Source organism: Calypte anna, chromosome 2 (genome assembly GCF_003957555.1).
Source record: "Calypte anna isolate BGI_N300 chromosome 2, bCalAnn1_v1.p, whole genome shotgun sequence".
NCBI classification, from domain to species: Eukaryota; Metazoa; Chordata; class Aves; order Apodiformes; family Trochilidae; genus Calypte; species Calypte anna.
The window spans coordinates 103613464-103628009 of NC_044245.1; the positions used below are offsets into that span (position 1 = coordinate 103613464).

The 14546-nt window shown below is 39.8% G+C and overlaps 1 protein-coding gene across 3 annotated transcripts in view; it reads right to left on the bottom strand.

The window, feature by feature from the left end:
* Positions 1-1317: 1317 nt before the first annotated feature.
* The window catches only part of ESCO1 (establishment of sister chromatid cohesion N-acetyltransferase 1), a 34825-nt gene continuing 21596 nt past the window's right edge, over positions 1318-14546 (bottom strand). For all 3 annotated transcript variants that reach the window (XM_030444076.1, XM_008497593.2, XM_030444074.1), the window contains 4 exons: positions 8397-8486; positions 5846-5989; positions 4784-4971; positions 1318-2300 (listed from right to left, as the gene is read on the bottom strand). In XM_030444076.1, coding sequence (XP_030299936.1) covers positions 2153-2300; positions 4784-4971; positions 5846-5989; positions 8397-8486 — 570 coding nt within the window. In that variant the 3' untranslated portion in view covers positions 1318-2152. The remainder of the gene's footprint in view (positions 2301-4783; positions 4972-5845; positions 5990-8396; positions 8487-14546) is intronic.

Genomic DNA, 14546 nt, shown 5'->3' on the forward strand with positions numbered 1-14546 from the left:
CATCACACGGCCCACTGCTCCTTTCTCTCTTCACACACTGAGAAACCACCTCATGACACCTCTGACTCTGTGAATCACAGAATCATAGAAAGGTTTGGGTTGGAAGGGAGCATAAAGGTCATTTGGTTCCAACCCCCCTCCCTAGGATGGGCAGGGACACCTCCCAATAGACCAGGTCACAGAATAAACAGAATCACAGCAAGTTAGGGATTGGAAGGGACCTCAAAAGATCATCTGGTTCAACCCTTCCCGTGACATAGGAACACATCATGGTGGGCTTTGAATGTCTCCAGAGAAGGAGACTCCAGAACCTCCCTGGGCAGCCTGTGCCAGTGCCCTGTCACCCTCACAGTGAAAAAGGTTTGACTTACACTTATGTGGAACCTCCTGTGCTCCAGCTTGTACCCACTGCCCCTGGACATTAACTGAAAGGAGCCTGGCTTCATCCTCTTGGCACTTGCCCTTTACATATTTGTAAACATTAATGAGGTTGCCCCTCAGTCTCCTCCAAGCTGAAGAGCCCCAGCTCCCTCACAAGGGTGAAGTTCCGCTCCCTCAGTCATCTTGGTTGCTCTGTTCTGGACTCTCTCAAGCAGTTCCCGGTCCTTCTGGAACTGAGGGGCCCAGAACTGGACACAATATTCCAGATGTGGCCTCACCAGGGCAGAGTAGAGGGGAAGGAGAACCTCTCTCACCCTACTAACCACCCGCCTCTAACATACCCCAGGATGCCATTCGCCTTCTTGGCCACCAACAGCACATTGTGGCTCATGGTCATCCTTCCCTCCACCAGCACCCCCGGGTCCCTTTCTCCCACACTGGTTGCCAGCAGCTCAAAGCTCCATCCAGCCTGGCCTTGAGCACTTCCACAGAGGGAGCAGCTGTAACTTCCCTCCGCAGCCTGGAATCCCACTTGATGTTCTGGTGCTGGCAGCGTGTGCTGCCTGAGCTCTTTCACACTGGATACCTGTGGCCTGGGAGAGCAGAGGTGCACAAGGTGAAAATACCATTTTTTTAACCCCCTTAAGTGTAAGTAGTTATAAAAAAAAAAAGAAAAAAAAAAAAGAGCTTGATCTGGCCACATGTCAGCCCTGTAAGCCCTGTACCAGGATGGTATCGGGGGAGCACTGATCTGCAGGGGGGGGTGCCTGATCCCCAAGGGAATGCTGACCCCAGCCAGGTACAAATGCAGCGACCACATTGTCCAGGGACTGCTTCAAAACACACTCTGCCCTCTGCCCTGAGGGCAGCATTGCAAATGCAAAACTACGAGATCTGCTAAAGATTCATTCACACTTTGCATCAGTACAGAGTAACTTTAAAAAAAGCTATCAAGTATTTTATTTTTAATCTATCTACATTATGTACAGATTGAGAAAGGCCACAGCAGTTTTTCAACATACAAACCCTTAAAAGAGGAGAGATTTATGAAGGAGTGACAAGTACCAAAGTGAAGTCCACTAACCACGGTATATACCCAGTACAGTACTTGGAGAACAATGATGAGTGCACCAGCCCCTGGGGTCTCCATCCCACCTTTCTTTTACTCAGGGGGAAGGACAAAAGCAGAGGGAGAACAAGTTTCTGGTGCTGCCAGCCCCGGGCAGGCCCCTTGGCACCCAGCAGCACCCAGAGCAGCCACCAAGCAGCCTGTGAGGGTCTTGACCCAGGAGGACTGCTCCCTAAAGGTCTCTGCTTCCCTGCAGCTGAGCATGGCCCTGGGCACTGGGATGCCAGAGCCCTGGAATGGCCTTGCCCAGCTGCTGGAGCTGGTGGCAGGAGCTCAGCCTTGCAGGACTGGTATATCACCATGTTAGGAACTTCAGCATTTACTCATCATCCGCCATACTAGAGTCTTTGCATTAGTTTACAGTCCACTAGGAACAATTTTCTGCTGCATGTAAACATGACTAACTAGATAAAATACAATCAAACTTTTGTAAAAGTTAATAAAATATCTTTCTTTTAAAAAAACAAAGTTAGCCTATTACTGCATTGTTTACAATTTTAATAAAATAGTACAACCTTTTGGTTGTTACCAGTCCTGAGTTCACTGTAGAAAAATGGCCCTGGCTTCTGCTGAAGATCTGCACCTCCCTCAGTGCATCCTGGCAGAAGTCTCCCAATAAAAATGGAATTCCTTTGGGAGCAGTTAAGTCTGGTGCTGTCCATTGAGGAAGTTGTATACCAGGAACTGGCCGGTGCCACAGTATTGTGTTGCAAAGAGTTTTCCATCAGGAGTGGGGTCAGAGAAAGCGATTTCTTCTTTACTTAAGTATGAACCATATATGAAGTTGCTCCTGTTTGAAAGGAAAAAAATATAATTACCCTTAGGGTATTAATGCAAGAATATTTATACTATTAGGGCACAAGCTATTACTTAAGTGGCATGGACATTCAAAAGGATGAAGGTCTGTTATGGGGAGATGGCTCTGCTTGTAAGGGTTACCTCCTCCCTCCAATCAGCAAAGAGAAACACTTGTTCTGGAAGGGGCTTTTTGAAGTTATGGTATTTTCAAATAAATGTTCATACAGAGCAATTGTTTGTGAGCTGGGTTAAGAGTTCAATTTCAGAGTTAAAAAAAAAAGTATGAACTCATTCCCATTATTTCTGCATAGAAAACAGACTGCCAGGACTATGACTACAAGCAGTAGAAATGAAAACATAAGCGACAAAAAAGTGAGGGTGCCCAGAGAGGGGCTGAAGGACCTGATGGAAGTTCAAGTTCCTGATTTGAAAAAACACAGTGGACATTATGAGAGCACATCTTGGGTTACTTTAGGACATCTAAGAACACAACCTTAAGGCAGGATTCTAAGTAATACACTTTTAGTAATAATGATGTGAAAAGGAAAATCCCATTTGCTTAATTTCTTCATGAAAATATTTCATCCATGTTTTATTCTTATTTGAAGAGGAGGGAATCAAGGGATCCCACTGTACTTTTCTGGATGTCTGGGTGAGCAAATTTAAAAAACTGATCTCAGGCTTTAAGACTTAGATCAGGGGAAGGAGGAAATAACACTTATTCTTGGAAACAGAAAAATCTCCCATTAAAAACAATTTTTTAATTTCCCATAAAATAAGCTTACATGTATTTGCAGAGCAAGTATAAACTTTGATCATATGGACATCTCCAATAAATTTTGAGGAAAAGCCAGCAGGAACAAGATCCTTTTTAACTGTTACCAACTTTATTCCCTCTGGTTAGTGTACTCAGGAAAATGATTTTGCAAGACTCCAAGGTTTGTCTGACTGGGTTTTTGTGACTGCAGGTCAGCTGTGAAAGCTCATGTGAAGCAGGGCAGACATTCTCAAAATGGATTTACAAGTCTGACAGGATGCCTTCAGCTCTTTGAAGTCAGGATTTATCCCACTCAAACCTTTTGCTACAAAAGACATTTATGTTGAGGTTTCACTGGCAGCTGAGCAGATGTAACTGCTTACTGACATGCAGAAGAAAATCTCACTCTTTGCCTTTGGTATCTTTCTGGCTCCCTGGTTCATGCCAGCTCTAGAGTTCATCAGAGCTTCCCACAACTCATCTGGGCACCTTAGCTCTTCCTACGAGTCTGTTTTCTGCCAACATAGCAATGAGCTAATGGAAGGCCAAACATGACCCAAGGACTGGAAAAGGTGAGATGCAGCACACAGCCAAGAGGCAAACTGAGTCCTATTTTTGCTGGCTTCAACAAACCATTAAAGAGATTCTAAAGATTCTTGAGAGCTCTAACTGAAAGAGCAACTCCAGCATTGCTTTGGGGAAGAAATCTTTCCTTTAGAAACAGTTTCTAGGAAACCACTGAGTACACAATTAAAAAGCAGCCAAAAATAAAACCAAATCATCAAGTTAATATGCTTATCTGGAAACAGCTTTACAGTTGATAGTTCAGACAGAATGTGATCCAACAAGAACTTGCTCCACCAGCCACACAAGATGCATTCTGCAGAGCAGAACAGCTTTGCTGGGAGCTCCAAATACTCAAGAGGGCAAGGACTGCCAGACACAGGAGTCCCTGTGCCACAAACTCCAACAAGACGAAGCTAGCCAGACACCTAGCACAAACCTGACAGCCCAGCAGTAGTGGGGTTAAAGTAACTCTTGGCATAACTCAGAACAGGCTGATAAACTCCTAGGAAATGTCACTGGAAGAAATTTAAGGTCTGGAGATTCCACATTTTTAACATTTATCTAAACAGTAGCACAGATGTTTGAGTCCTTTTATGAATCTAGCACCTAACATTCATCTGAATACACTTATCAGTAGCTACAAACACTCCACAGAAATTGAAAATATAAGGCCCAGTGACATGAGGCAAAAAAAATTAAAGTACAGCTGGTATCATGAGAATATATCAAATATTTGGGTGGACTCATCTCCGTTCTCTCCCCCTTTCTACCTCTAAGAAATGGACACTTGGCCAATGACTAGGTCACAGTCCTTAACACTTGGGTAAACTCCCACTTCAACCAAAGACAGTCTCACTTCCTTCCCTCATCATCACCTCAGAGGAATTTACCCAAGCCCAGTGGCAGCTTGCTAGGCTGAGTGACCACAACTGCACTCAGCAGCAAGATTTCTGTTCAAGACAAGCTGCTGCAGAATACTGATGTTACTTATTGAACTCCACATAATACTGGAACTGTAAACTGTGCTCAAATCTACATCCCCAATATCACCAGCAGCTTCAAAATACAAGCTTGAGGTGCACAAAGCAATAAATGCCTTGGACTGAGTTCTATCTAAAACACATGTAACAGAGGAACTTTTTTAATGTTACCTAAGACACTCTATCATGCGAGAAGCGATCTTCTTCCTGCGCATCATGCTGAACACCCATATCCGACTGATCCCACAGATAGCAGGTTCTGGAGAAGTTGAACAGCACCACGCCTTCTGTCTTTCAAATATGACTTTCTCATTTTCTGAACTGATTTCTGGAACCTTCTCTTCTATAACTCTGTAGCCCTGCAGGTGATGAAAAAAATGTGTCACTTTATAAAAGCATCACTCATGACTGGACAAAATAATTCCTGTGTAATTTATTTCAGTTAAACATCCTTGCTTGCTAAAATGCCTTCCCAAAAAGAGTGTCTATTTCTGCCTTATTTCATTTCTCTTTAACAGTTTTGAAAATTGGAACAAGTGATTAAGCCAAAAATCCCTCTAAAGACTATTCAACTTCAAATAAAAGCAGCAAGCAATCCATTTCCTATTACCACCTGTATTAAAGTGTTTGCATCAACTTCTCTGACTTTGACTAAGATTGTTTTGCTTCTTGTCTGCTGCACCACAGTTTGCAAGGGAACACAGAATATGCAACGAAGTTCTGATGTCAGTTTTTAGTACTGCAAATGGCAACACAACTTCTTGTCCTGCTCTCCATTGCACAGTTCTGCACTTTGTTTCTATTCCCTGGACAGTTGTCTGACCCCTCAGTGATTCAAATCAATCCTACAGGGCACCCACTTCTTCACCCACTCTGGATTTGTGCCAGGCACGGAGCTGAAGATGCTGTCAACCAGCAAGAGGGACCAAAAAGAGCAGAGGAACAAAAATTCCACCCTTTGACTGCAGTAAGTTATTAGATGATCAGGTCTGAGCCAAGTATGGTACCACACACGTGTCTCAGTTGCATGTCAATGATACAAAAATGAGAAGCTACATTTCAGAATGATTTATCACCAGAAGTCTCTTCCCTGTGTGGGAAAGGATTACACAGACTTCTAACTGCTAAATCGTTATACCTAAACTCTCAGACAATCCTATAGTTTCAGAATGTCTGAAGAACACAGTCACTAAGCACTGACACAGATTGCCATTCTCCAGTTCAGTCACTTACCCACTGGATATGTTCTGCAATTAAACAGCCGATAACTTTTTTGTCATTAGAAATAAAAAGTAGAGTTTTAGTTCTAGAGTAACACATGAGTGGAGCTTGCTGAAATCCCAAGTCATTGTCTACCATTTCTCTAATTTCTTCGACCTGTCGAAACAAGTTTAAATGCTGGTTAAGAAACAGAGGTAAATATTCATTTGTATAAAAACATATTTGCAAAAATGCACTCAAGTATCTGAAACACTGAAAGCTATTCCAGAAGTTAAAACTACCCTAAGTAAAATGTAACAGATCAGTATGCATAAATGATCTTTAAATAATACTTGGCTGGAAATAGGAAGAGACCTCTAAGTCAGCTTTCAGTAAGTCCAAACTTCAATTAGTCAAATGATAACAGAAAGAATACATACAATCAAAATGTGGAGTCTGATATTCTAGAAGCAAATTATAGCAATGCCAAAAGAAAGTCAGACTAGCTTAGCTGAACATTTTCTGTTTGTTATTTTTTTAAATCTTGAAAGAACTATTGATTTTTTGAGCAGATGATAGCAAGCAAAGTGCCAAGCTGGCTAGAAAACATGCATTTGTTGTAAAAAACTGAGTAACTGTGGTCCCTTTCCTCAAGCTTTCTGCTCTTCCATTAGCTGTGCAAAGGGTGACTGAAACTATATTTGTATAATCTTTCTTGATATTGGCAAAGTTAGAAGAAATATATGAACTCCCACATGAATGTAAACAAAAGCTTATGCATAAGCTGAGATTTTACTGGGGGATTCTTGTATCTACAACCAGGCACTGAAACAGCTTCTGTCATCCCTCTGTCCTCCCATGTGAGACAGAAATAAAGTGGCCTTTCCTACACGGTGCCTTGAACAGCTCAAGCTTCTTTAAAGTATGTTGTACTTACACGAGTAAAAGAAAACTAGAATTACGGGTGCTGTGAATATGTCAAGTTAATGACAATCAAATGAAAATTGTGTTTAAAAAAATCTTTAGAAGTAACTTCTAGAATGTCTGATAACAGTTACTTTCTACTTTCTCATCTAACCTTCAGGTACCCCTCTGTTAATGCAAGTCCAATAAGCCAAATTGAAACACTAAGTGATCATTCTTGAAGTCATTCATCCACAGTTGAGACAGCTGTGGATTCTCTCAAATTTAACCACACAGAACTACAGAGACCTCTATCCTAAATGACTTCATTTGCTGCAGTCTTTCTTTCCTTTGCCTCACATATATATTTGAAGTCATCTTCTCTTTGGCCAGTTTAGTAAAACATGAGTATGCAACAAATATACTAAAATTAAGATAATACCAGCAGAGAAAAAAGCCTTAATAAATGAACTTATCTACATTAAATACTGTAAAGAGAAACTTGTAGTTTCTTTTCCACTCAATAACTTAAAAATTCTGTCTTAGTCTAAGAAAGCCCAGGAAGGTCATGCCAGCAGTAAGAACTGTCTTGAGCATCAGTTCAAGTTCTTGAGGTCCTTTCCAACCTCAAGCATTCTGTGATCCTGTCACAGTGGTACTGTAAACAAGTACCTATGGGTCACAGCAAATTCCCAGCTAAACAGAATCAACACCATGCTACTGAAGAAACAAATATGATGACAAATAAAGATACATGAACACAGGCTAACCTACAAGACACCAAAGTACCCTACTGCTCGAAGTCTCCACTAGTGTATTGGCAGCCATTTTTGGATTAAGTTTCAAAAGACATGACAGGCATAGCACAAATGGAAATAATACAGAGTATGACAATGATCAGAGCTATGTAAGAAATTATTTATGAGTAAACTAACTAAAATTCAGCACATCCCATCAATCTCCTTAAGGTTAAACAAGTAGTTTGTTCAGGCATGAAAAAGCTGTTGCAGAGAGATAAGAGAAAGGTGCTTTCTATATCTATGGCAGTATGACTTACACTAATGAGCTTAAGTTGCAGTATGGAGATTCTGCTGGACATTTAGGGAAAATTTCCTACTGTTATAGATATCAAAGCATTGTAACAGAGCTTGAAGAGGTCAGAAAAACTTCCCATGGTAGAAGTTTTAGAAAGCCGTCAGATGCATTATAATGAGAGCTGATCCTGCTTTGGATATGTGAATAGACCAGATGACTTTGTGGCAAATTTTCTACGAAATCTGTTTTTACCCATAAATCATTTAAGAGAATGGTGGAGTATTCATGCTGTAGAATAACATCAATACATTTCAGTTTGTTTAAATACAGTAGGGAATTTCATATTACATAAAATATCTGGCAGGCATTCGGCAAGTATATTTTAAAAAAATGTAAACATCAGTTGGTGTTCTTCACACCCCTGCCTTTTCCTCCTGCTCAGACCCATCCACTCTATAATGAGAACAGCAGTGCCTCAGTGAAATGCTTGGCCTGTTTGTGAAAAAAGCTACAGAGTCACTGCAGTTTTGAGTTCACCTTTGAGAGCTCACACATAAATCATTCAAACTTGCTCTGAACATTCTCATTACCTGTATTAAAATATCAACCAAGTTAAGATATACAAGTCCAGTCCTTTTCACCATACCTTTTTAAGTGCATACTTTGGGTCATCGGGAAGAACCATTATTATCTTTCCATCAGGATATTCGGCCAAAATTCTCTCCTTTTTCCAACCCTAAATAAAACAAACACTTATCTAAACCATACACAAAATGTACTTTTACAAACAGAAATTGTATGTTATTGCTCTAGACACTGAACTTATGCAGTGATTTCACACTACTGAGCAGCTGTTTTATTAGAGAAGAAAGCTTCAGCTAGCTTTTAAAAATGAGCACAACAGATGCAATATAATCTTATTTATACAATAGCCTAACTATATCTAGAGACAATTTGTGAAAGTTATAATTTCCCAACTAGATTTTTTTTCCCCAGGACCGCAGTACAAACTGAATTTAAAAAAGAAGTAGCAAGCTCAGCTTACATAACTGATTTCCAAACCTACAGAATACTTATTTTCCAAAGTTCAATGAATGGGAAAAACCCTAAGTTTTAATAAAATCTTTCTTTTTAACATAGTTACCTCCACAAATACACACTCAGTTTTAAAGTTTGGCATGCGAAAGACCTCCAGGAGGTTCTAAGTGAACTGATTGGCATGCAGTTGCCCAAAATGTAAGGAATAGTTTTTTTACTGATCATAACTGTTAAAGCCACAAGAAGGATACTAGAAAAAATTTTATAACTACCTTCTAAGAATCTAATGGGGAAGGAGGCTACGTTGTGTGTATCTGAAGTATAAACATACTCAAAAAAATAGAGGTAATTAACTCTTCTTCAGATCCACACTCGTGGTGAATAATGAGCAGTACCTGCATGGAAAAAAACAAAACAAAAAAGCCACTTAAATCTAGTAAGATGGGACTGGCAGATAATAGAACTCAAGTTGCTTTGATGGGACCTAAAAATACTGAATGCAGAAGTAATTACAGCCACTGAAAAGGCTGATCTACAAGTCTTACTCAAAGCAACTTTAAATAAAAAAGCCTTTGAAGAAACAATATTGATGGAATAATTCTCATTGAAATCTGTACCTTTCCATAAAATAATGTTCAACTGAAGACCAAACAATGGAACTTGGCACTAGAATGAATGCCATATATACTACCACCAAAAAAAAAAGACAAATTTAAGTGTTATAATGCTTGATCTGTATCTCACTTTAATCATTATGATTTTACTCCCTTATCCCAAACAAGACATGAAGAGAGTAGTTAAATCATCTACTTGCTGGTAGCCCTGCAACTATTAATGTATGAGTTTAGCACCCAGCATGGCAATGGTTGCAATACAGACACCATTTCAACCCTGTCTGCTTTTCTTCTTAGTAGCAGCTGCACTAAGTACCAATACAACTGAAGATCTGCTTTGAAAATATGTATCATGGTCTGAACAAAATGATCACAATATTCAGGTAAGCAGTAAAGTGCAGTGTGTGGCATTTTGAGATGCCTTTTGAGACTGTTAGAAAAGATGTTAAAAATTTCAGGCAAGGATTACTACTCTCCAACCACAAACACCATCCTCTCTCTGGTTTTTGTCTTTTGCAGCCTTTTGGTTACCTATTTGCCTTGTAAAAGCTTTCTATAGTCTACTTGAAACAAACTGTAACCATCACTCAGCAAATAAATGCAATGAGTTTGGAAACTCTTACTGTTTACAGCATCCAGAACACTGCAGGTCTAATGCAAATTAAAAGTGCTAAAAACCACTTCTAACTTTCCCTCCCAATTCAAAGACTACAGATTGCTTCTGCTTGCCTGTTAAGGTGCAATGGCAATAGATTTACAAAAGAAACAGTGCAAAACAGATAAGCAGTTGCTACCACACCACAAAACAGTACAGAGAGTAATTACAACTACACTGAGCAGTACATTGCTTTCTCTGGTTATTCACAGAATCATACAATGGTTTGGGTTGGAAGGGACCCTAAAGATCATCAAGTTCCAACCCCCCCTGCACGGGCAGGGACACCTCCCACTAAACCAGATTGCTCAAGGCCCCATCCAGCCTGGCTTTCAGCACTTCCAGGGAGGAGGGCAGCCTGTCCCAGCATCTCATCACCTTCAAATAAAAGAATTTTTCCCTAATGTTGAATCTAAATCTCCCCTCTTCAAGTTTGAAACCATTGCCCCTTGTCCTCTGGATGACTTACACACCTGTGGAAAAATCCCTATCCCAGCTTTCTTGAAGGCCCCCTTCAGATATTGGAAAGTCACCTCAGAGCCTCCTTTTCTCCAGGCTGAACAACCCCAACTTCCTCATCCTGTCTTCACAGGGAGGTGCTCCAGCCCTCTGATCATTTTAGGGGCTCTCCTCTGGACACGTTCCAGGAGGTCTGTGCCCTCCTTATGCTGTGGATCCCAGACCTGGACACAGCACTCCAGGTAGGGTCTCACAAGAGCAGAGCAGAGGGGGAGAATCCCCTCCCTCGACCTGCTGGCTCTGATTCTTTCGATGCAGCCCAGGGCCCTGTTGGTTTCCTGAGCTGCAAGTGCAGACTGATGGCTCCTGTTGAGCTTCTGCTCCACCACCACCCCCAAGTCCTTCTCCTCAGGGCTGCCCTCAATCCTTTCTCCTCCCAGCCTGTATTTTTGCATGGGATTGTCTTGACCCAGGTGCAGAACCTTGCTCTTGGCCTTCTTGAATTTCATGCAGTTTACATGAGCCCACCTCTCAAGCCTGCCAGGGTCCCTCCGGATGCCATCCCTGACCTCCAGCACCTTTACTTCACCACACAGCTTGGTGTCGTCAGCAAACTTGCTGAGGGTGCATTTGATAAATGTATACATTATGCATACATACATACATGTATAAATATTAATGTATAACATAAAATTTTAATATTATAAATATAAATTATAATAATATAATTATTAATGTATAAATAGGATACAGGTATGTAATAAATTATGTAGAATATAGTTGGAAAGATGGTTCCAACATTAATAGTACTGTAGCTGAAATGCTCTGCATTCAGCTTCACATGACCTATGCTGTGCCTATAGTTTAAGGTATCTGATGTAGGCTTGCCTTTAAAAGAGGAAGTGGGAAAACAAAATAGACTGTTTCCAACAAATTTCCTCATGCTTTGAAAGTTTTGATGTAAAAGTAGGAAATGAGAGAGCAGATCTGGTATTTTTATATACATGTGTCAGTTTGGGTTTGTCTGTATTCTTTAATTCTCAAATGACTACAAATATAAGGAAATTGGTGGTGTTTTTTTCCGGAACCATTTTTTCCTCAAATACATTGAGGCAGTGAGAAAATGTGGTCAATACTATATAATTCTTAATGTTTAACACTTTTGAAAATTTCCCTCAATAATCAAGTTAAGTATTAAATTTTGTGCCCTCTACCCTTGATAATTTGTCACAGAGAAATGACCTACTGCCTTCTTCCTGACTTCTTCATTAAGTTATAGATATTCTGCCTCCTTCTTCAAGTTACAGATATTTTGCCCCTCTGTCACACAAGTGTAATATGGAGAATAAAGTTTTGACTGTAGAATATACCAAGACCCTTTGATGTAACTATTCAATTCTACCCTCTCTTAAAACTAAGATTTTTACAGAAAACAGATAGTGGTTAGAACTTCATTTGAAAAGTTTAAGTTTTCTACTGTGCATTGTTTTGGACTTAATGCAAAGTAAGACAACCATGAAATCTTTTTATAATGACATGAGGTTCACCATCATCTTCAGTCCTGATATTCTATTAGCCTTAGGTTCCATGAAGTCAAATGTTGCTTTTTTGTTGCTTTAATCTGAAAATCATAACAACCTCACAGACAGGCTTGGATGCAATTACAGAATAGCTACATAACCCTTCTCAAATTAGACATTAACCCAAATAACAACTTCTTCCACTTTCTTCATCTCCAGATATTAACTAAGAGAATGTGCTTGAAAACACATTAATTGCACTCAGGCACTTAAGGTGCCTGAATCCACAGGCATTTCCTACCTTAAGCATTTGGCTTTGCTACTTAAAAATATAATTAAAATAAATGTCTTGCTCTTAGAAAAAAAAATGCAGAAATATTCATTTGACACCAAGTGGTATCACAGAGAGTATAGATAATTTATATTGTGTGGTACCATAGCTAGAGGACTTTATAAAACTGAACCACATAGGCATCCCATAAAGATATCCATCCCACTGCAGTTAACACTTGATGACTATGACATTGCTCAACATGCACACGTGCTAGAGAAGTGTATTTTTTCTAGAGACTTTCAGATGTCTGAAACCAGAGGGATAGTGAGACAGATTCTTAGACGTGTCTGCTGTAGGGAACACCTCTCACACTAACCTATTCCTGCTCCAGTACTATCCCTGACCACCATAGCTTCTTACTCAGTTAAATCTGCACACTCCTTTTAACAGCAAACGGGACCCTTCAGAAAGCTGCCGTCAGTCCCTGCCAATCTTCTGTTCTCAAATACAGAAAGTATCATTAAATTTGCCAAACTTTCACTCTCCATAAAAAGGGAAAAATTGCCTTACTGTCTCTATCAGCCATCCATGACAAATCAAGTACCTCAGTATCACCTCCTTGTTAGCCTGTCCTACTTCTCAGAGTATTATGGAATTACAAGACACCTAAAAAGACTTTTTCTACTAATAGAAACAAGAGAGGCTTAAAAACACCCAAAACAGATTATATTTTGTTGCAGATGGTAAATATTTTTTACATGCAAACTACCTTCTGGCTACTTGCTACTTTTAAAAACCCGTAACACAGCTGCATGCAGGCGGGCAAGAGAATAAAGTCCATTTTCACAGTTTGCAGGAAGATGGTCTAGCACGATAAAGTATATTTTTGTGATTCTGGGAAATGGATCAATAAAAATACTAGGAATGCAACAAGACACTCAAAAAGGAGAAAAACTGGAAAAAGTATTCTCAACTCAGACTGGGTCTGCAACATACAGCATGAAGAATGTGAATCATGAGAATGAAAAATGCTTCTAAGGTGCCTTAAAATGGCCTTCAAATCAATAATAATGCCAAATACATAGCTCTGCAGTATCTGGAGAGCTAATAAAGTAACATACCAAGATCATCAAAATGAAATGGACCAGAAAGTCTAACCAAGAAGTTATGAACACTTTCTCTAGTACAATTTTTTAAAATCCCAATATATTACTGTCTAGTTAACACTTTCAGGGAAAGGTAGTTATAGTTTCAATATAGTAATTAAATACAATATCCAGAAACAAAGTATATTGCACCTCCAAGCCATCTTCCCAAAAATCCCCACTAGAAACCTCCTAGAAAAACAGGGTAGCAATGATTCTTCTGGTATTTCTGGATGACTAAGAATTAAGTCTTGGTACAAAGAATTAGTACTTGGTGTACTAATCCACTGGCAAGAAGGCTCATCTAAAATTCAAATTATTTCCTAGGAGGAGGTGAGGATGTTTCTGTCACAGACAATACAGTCAACCAAAAACCGCTGACTCTGAGTCAAACGACTGGTGTTTAAGACTTAACTATTTAGCACAGCAAAAGGTATTTCTGATGCAGAAAACAGTGTAACCAAATTGTTATACCAAAAATCAGGATCAGGGAGGAAGTAAAGACTTGTACAACCCTTCCCTTTGTCTCTTACTCTGCAGTTTCCGTTACAGAATAACCATCTAAATCATTGCTCTACAGCTGCCTGCAGTGCCACAACACATAACTAGAGTCTTAAAAGATCTCAAGAGATAGAAATGTTAGGTCACTGAACTGACAATACAAATAATTTGCTTGAGTACACATTGTGTGAAGTTCTAAAAATGTGCCTAGCAACTGAGAAAACAATAGGGAAAGTTTCTCTCAAATTAAAAGCATACCTAACTTTATATAGTTACAACTGGTTTAAGACAGTCTGCTCTTTCATTTTTGTGTTAATCATGTTGTTACTCTGGACATACACAGAACTAAGAACTATCAGCTCTTTCAACCTTCAAAATATTTCGACCTCAGTGCAGCTTCCCACCTACATCTGAACATAGTAGCTTAAAGTAACTATTCAACTCCTCTGACAGCTTCTGCCCACAGGAGCTAACAGCATCTTCTGTAAATAATGTTTACAACTTTGGTAACATTCAAGATGTGAAAATACTTGAGTACCTGGCAGAGGGGGGAGACGTGACACACCACAGATTAGGGGCTGACCTGCTGG